We start from the raw sequence: 6,356 nt of genomic DNA, 5'->3' as shown, positions 1-6,356 counted from the left end.
CAGTGAGCCCTCCCAACCTATGTCCCCTCCTTGTCCTTGGCTCAGCCCAGCCCTGCCCTTGCCTAGGACCCACCAGGAAGGATCACTCTCTGACAGCCTGTGGCAAGAGATACCCCAGTTCCCTTGACTCCACAGGTACAAACCTGCCACGACCCACCCACCCAGGCTGGGGCTCACCCCAGTGTTCAACACCCCTCCCCGCATCCTTACGTGTGCAGGTGACAACAGCGCTCTTCGTGTGGGTGCAGGGCTGGTCCCTGGGGGAACCCCTGGGCAGGAGGCGAGGACAGATTCATTCCCACACACTGCAGCTCTCCATCCCAGGTAGCACCAACCCCTTCTCCAAAGTGAGATCCTCCAGGACACAGGCAGGGCCACACCACACTGCAACTCCTGCAGAGCCGTCCGCTGCTTTGGGCCAAAGTGGGAGTCACAGACAGTTTCCACGGTCCCCCATCATGGATCTCCACACTCCTGAGCAGCGGCTCTTCCCTTCCACCAGCCGGACAAATCCTGGAAAAAAAACCAAAACAACTGGAGTTCCGAGAGCCCTCTGGCAGTTACACGCCCACGTCCCACGTCACCTCCAAGCAAGCTGTGACCAAACTGCCCATTGTACATCACAGAGGAAGCTGTTGGGGGAGCATTGGTGACACAAACACATCCAGGCCCCCCCTGCACTCTTTGACCAGCATCACCGGGCCCTGCTCTGGCATCCACTTGTTGCTCCCTGAGGGCACACCCAAAGTCCCTTCCGCCATCCCAAACCAAAGGTGGGGAACAGGCTGCCCCCTTACCTGAACACACCACTCCAGCGTCTCCACTGTGAACACAGTTATGTTCACCCCATCCTCTGTGTGTGCAGTCAGACAGGGCAGACTCGGTGCCATTACAGCCAACATCATCCATCCAAATGGGGCCAGATCCTGCCCCAAAGTGTCTGTACTGAGGAGCTCCAACAGCAGAACCACAGTCCAGCTGCTTACAAACCACTGCCGCATCGTTCATGCTCCAGTAGTCACCGCACACGGTCCCCCACTGGCCCCTGTGTTTCACCTCCACTCTCCCAGCACAGCGCCTGCCGCCATCCACCAGCCTCACCTCCACAGCCCCTTCGAACACCAATGGGGATCCGTCAGGAGGGAGCTGAGCCCCGGCACTGCAGATCTAGGGGAACCCCTACCCAGGTGGAGTCAGAGGTACCAGGGTGGGAACACTCTCCCCCTCCAGGCTGTCCCCAAGGAAATGCAGGGTGTCCCTTCTACCCCCAAGGGCTGCACAAGGCTGGGGGTGCCCCATTCCAGGAAGGATATCTCTCCTACTGTAGATGCCCCAGTCCCCTTCTCTCTGTGAGGTACAAACTGCCCTCCTGGGGTCAGGCTCCCCTGAACAAGGGGGCAGTGAGCAGCACACAAACCCTCCCAGGGTAGCCCAGAGGTTGGCAGTGCCCTGGGGATCTCTGGCTGTTGCCATCACCAGCTAGGCCACCACCCGGCTCCAGAGGCACCGTGCTGGGGTACAGGGGGTCCCAGAAGACTACCCCAGGACTGTGGTGTCTATGAATCCAGCCAGGCACAGGCTGCCCTAAACACTGGAGCCCTGGAGAAGGAGAGGCTCTCTCCCACCCAGATGGGCACAGGGAAGGCACAAGGTCCATGGACTTTGGAGCACCTTCTGCCCCTCATCTCAGTAGCACCCTGCAAAGCAACCCCATTCCTAGATGGATCCTGATGACCACACTGGTACCCGCTGGCCCTGGGCTGTGGGACAAGGGAGTCGGCACTTACCCCTGCACAGCTGTACCCAGAGGAGCAGCCACAGCATCTTGAGGGGACAGGAGTCCCTCTGTGCCCATCCTGAGCCTCCTGCCCTGCCAGCCCATCCCTGCTGCGCCACGCTCCCTGCCACAGCTCCTGGGTGACTTACAGGGACAATGACGACGGGAGGGCAATATATCTCTGTAGATGCCAGCTCAGCTACAGGAGGAGCCAATCGAAGCAGCGGCACCTTTTTAGACGTTTATCGGGAGCTATCTCCCCTCCGACACAGCCCCAGCCCTCCAATGAACTTCTCCAGCGCCGTTCATGACCATATATGAGGGACGGCTCTCCGCCTGCGAGTGTCGCAGTTGCTATGGTGGGGGCCATCACAGGACAGGGCTGGTTGTGGGGGCAAATGGGTCTTTCACCCCTTGAACCCTGCTGTGTGGACCAGGAGCACTGAGCATCTCCTATGTTGGGCACATCCAAGAGCCCAAGGTGAGAGTGTCCAGCCATCCCCATGCCATGGGACCCACAGGGCTGGGACTGCACTGGGGGCTGTCAGGAAGGGAAGGAAACAGCCCCTGCCGCTGCTACAGACCCTGCTGTGCTGGGAGCAACAGCTAAGAAAAGGCCTTAGCCCAGGCCAGAGCCCCATCCCTGGAGCACTTGCTCACCCACCCCTCCCTGGAGAACTTGCTCACCCACCCCTCCCTGGAGAGCCCCACGGTGGGTCTCTCACAGAAGCCAGAGCTGGGCCATGTCCCTGCCCTGGCAGCAGACATGCAGCCCAGAGGCTCAGACATATCCCTGACTGTCAGCGTGTCACTGAGGGGCCGTTATTTCCCCATGGGTGAATCAGGAGCTGCAGCCTGCAGGTGCACAAACCACAGCCCACGTGGCCTCGCAGTGCTCCCCCCGCAGTGCCCCGGGCAGGAAGTCTGTGGTTTCCTCCTGGCACCGTGCCCTGGCACATCCCTGCGGTGTCCCTGAGCCACCTCCACCCCGGCTGCTCCAGCCAGGGCTGCAGGGGCTGCTTCTTCACCCTCACAGACACAGGGCCATGCAGCTCCTGTCCCTCATGATGCCCTTGTGACAGCACACAGCCACTCTGCACCGAGCCCCACAGCCATGGGGTGCCATCAGTGATGTGACTCCTCGTACCCTCCTACTGTCACCGCTGCGTGTTCATGGGTTGTATTGATGGTGACCTCACATCCCTCCTACTGTCACTGCTCTGTGCTCATGGGTTACACTGTCACACGTGTGTGTGTGTGCAGTGTATGGACTTCTGCTGACGATGGTTCTTCCAAAAGCCGTATTTGGTCATGGTCTAAATATTGTTTTGGTGACATCAGGAGCATCTACACAAGCTATGTGCCAGCTTCTGGCCTATCAGCTACTCAGGTACCAGCAACATCACAAGCTCATACACAGCCATGTGTGTGCTCCTGGCCTATTAGCCACATGTGATGTCATAGCATCTACATTTGATACTGGCCTGCTCCATTGCTGGCTATTCAGACACCAATGACCTCAAAACCACCTACACAAACTATGGGCCTGCTTCTGCCCTATCAGCTCCTCAGGCAGCAGTGACATTATAAGCACCTACACATGCCATGGGCCCTACTGGGTTTGGCTGGTGTGGCTCAGGTGGACCTGGACAAGTGCCAGCACACTCCTGACTTCTCCCCTCACTCGCCCAGCCAGAGCTTTTTGAAACATTCCAACAGGTTATCAACCTAAGGACAAGGAAACCTATACAGCACCAGCCTGCACCCCACAGTGGTCTTACAGGTAGTTGTGAGATCTTCCACAACCATGGGAAAGAGAGTTTCCCACCACCAACCTACCTCTCTGTTTGGCCACCTTGAAACCCAGTTTGCAGTTCATGGCTCACGGGATAGTTCTTCTAGTCCACATGGTCTTTTCTGAGATCCTCTTTGGGTCTCTTCCATATTGTCCCCATGCACATATTCTTCTGATGCTGGCATTTTTGCCTGGTTTTGCACGTTTGCGGGTGGCGTTGCCTCTGTCTTGCAGTAGCAAGAAAAGCTCAGCATCTGTCCCAGTAACCCTGCACGGCCATCCTGGTGGGCTGGGCTGGGATGTGGGAGCCTCCGAGGTTCACAGCATTGGGCTCTTCTTTGTATGTTAACAGGATCTGCACCGGGGGTCCCTTGGTGGCTCTCTGGGAGGGAGCCATAGACCTCGTGCATGTTCCAGCTTCTCTGTGTCCTCCCCAACGTCTTGAAGTTGAAAGTGGGGAACTTGACCCATCCTTGTACTTTTCTTTCTATTCACATTTAGACTCTAATTGCTCATTCCATTAGCTCTTATTAAAGAAGACTTTATCAATGTTATACCTATGTTATAATGGCTATTATATTTAATTTCTCTGGCTTTATAAATGTTTATATGTATAAAAACACATACATATAAATGTATACACATGTATTTGTGTATAGAGGGGTATACCTATTTAAAATACTGTATCTATCAATAAATAAAAATATATTTATACATATTTGTACACTCACTTTTAGATCTCCCTCTCTCTCAAAACATATATATTGTAATACAGGTGTATATTTTCAGATCTGAGCACTTCCTTGTCCAAAGCAGGGAGGCAGCCAATCACAGGGCTGCATGACAACATATGACGGTGTCAAAAAAGGGCTGCCAGCCAACCACAGTGCAGCATGAAAACATGTGGGGAATGAGGGGGTCAAAAGCAGTGCCCTCCCTGTAGGTAATGACGGGGGGCTTCCTTTGCAGATGTGTCTCTGGGTGCACTGGGAGGGGAGGCTCCTTTTGCCAGCCAGTCATAAGATTTCCTGGGAACACGTTTGATGCTGCCAAGCGGTGGCCATCAGCCAATCACAGAGCAGTATGGGGTTTAGGAACATGGTGGCTCACTCCCATAAAATGGCGGCACTCATTCACAACACGGCAGCCCCCACAAAGGTCAGCCAAAACAAAATGGCAGCCCCTGGGTATGTAGGGAAGGGCCTGATACACTTCTGGGTGAACCAGAAGGCGTGGCCGCTCCCTCCAGCCAATCACAACAAAGCACGTGCCCAGTAGAGGGCAGTGACTTCCGGGGCCAATGGCCCCTCGGGCAGTTGGGATGGGGCGGGACTTCTGCTGGCAGCTGGTGGGCAGGCACTGCCCCTGCCTTACCTCCAGTGTGGGGGTGCCTGCGCTCCTGGGCTGTGCCGGGGCCATGAACTAAATAAGCACAAGGCAGGCGCGTGGGGACGTAAAAAATCATCTTTTGAAGCTCTGTCAGATAACGGGTCACTGTGGTGCCGGAGCTTCAGTGCTTGTGCCTGATGTAAGAACTTTTCCCGCCTCCGTCAGCTTCAAGTCTGCACAACCCTTCTCAAAAAACCACCACGGGACCCTCCTGGGTCTCGTGTCAAAATCTGCACCATTGTGCTGAGGATCCCCTCTCAGCAGGGACAGCACAAAAGTCTTTTCCATGTGCCCCCGTCACCTGGCCGTGGTCTCCTTGTTTATCACCACCTGAAGCCCCCCTCCATCTCCTCCCCATCCCTGGATCTGGTGGTGGCTGTGCTGTACCCAGTGGTGCCTCCAGCAGTGAACCCTCTCATCTACAGCATGAGGAACCAGAAGCTCAAGGATGGGATTAAGAAAGGGATTAGATGGAAGTTTTTCAATAGTGATCCACTCCCCATCTCTCGCCACAAATGACCCCCAGGATCTCCCATCCAAAACTGGTGCTTTGGTCTATCACCATTATTGTTACTACTAGCATTAACTTTATCACTATTGTTACTTGAGGTTATTATGTTCCCAGAGAGATGTTTTTTAATTTTTCTCACTTCTCCAAAGGCATGAACTTGCTCTGTCTCACCTGGAGCCAGTGTAAGAGCGTGTCTAACACTGGGCTGGAGCAGACTCCCCCGTAGCATCTCTGTAACAAAACAAGATCTCCCCATGCACTGGGGAGATGAGCATCTGGGGGTGCTGACTGACAGCCGGCTAAACATGAGCCAGCAGTGTGCCCATGTGGCCAAGAAGGCCAATGGCATCCTGGCCCCTATTAAGAACAGTGGAGGCAGCCGGTCTGGGGAAGTGATCGTCCCTCTGTACTCGGCACTGCTGAGGCCGCACCTTGAATCCTGTGTCCAGTTCTGGGCCCCGCACTTCAAGAAAGATGTTGAGGTGTTGGAGCGAGTCCAGAGGAGGGTGACCAAGCTGGTGAAGGGTCTGGAGGGTCTGACCTATGAGGAACGGCTGAGGGAGCTGGGGGTGTTTAGCCTGGAGAAGAGGAGGCTCAGAGGTGACCTTATTGCAGTCTACAACTACCTGAAGGGAGGTTGTAGTGGAGTGGGAGTCGGCCTCTTCTTCCAGGCAACTAGCGATAGGACAAGAGGACATAGCCTCAAGCTTCACCAGGGGAGGTTCAGGTTGGTCATTAGGAAGAATTTCTTCTCAGCAAGGGTCATTAGACACTGTAACGGGCTGCCCAGGGAGGTGGTAGAGTCACCATCTCTGGAGGGGTTTAAGAAAAGACTGCACATGGCACTTAGTGCCATGGTCTAGTTGACGTGGTGGTGTCAGGGC

General features: G+C 55.2%; 1 protein-coding gene across 1 annotated transcript in view; it reads right to left on the bottom strand.

Annotated features, from left to right (window-relative positions):
• LOC137675524 (scavenger receptor cysteine-rich type 1 protein M130-like) overlaps positions 1-3,656 on the bottom strand; it is a 72,604-nt gene extending 68,948 nt beyond the window's left edge. Inside the window, 2 exon segments of the mRNA XM_068421653.1 lie at positions 798-1,112; positions 3,617-3,656. Of these exon segments, the coding sequence (XP_068277754.1) occupies positions 798-1,112; positions 3,617-3,656 (355 nt within the window).
• Positions 3,657-6,356: the final 2,700 nt, after the last annotated feature.

Source organism: Nyctibius grandis, chromosome 34, assembly GCF_013368605.1.
Source record: "Nyctibius grandis isolate bNycGra1 chromosome 34, bNycGra1.pri, whole genome shotgun sequence".
In the NCBI taxonomy this organism is placed as follows: Eukaryota; Metazoa; Chordata; class Aves; order Nyctibiiformes; family Nyctibiidae; genus Nyctibius; species Nyctibius grandis.
The sequence above is the reverse complement of the archived record's forward strand: the minus strand, read 5'-3'. Positions and strand labels throughout refer to the sequence as shown.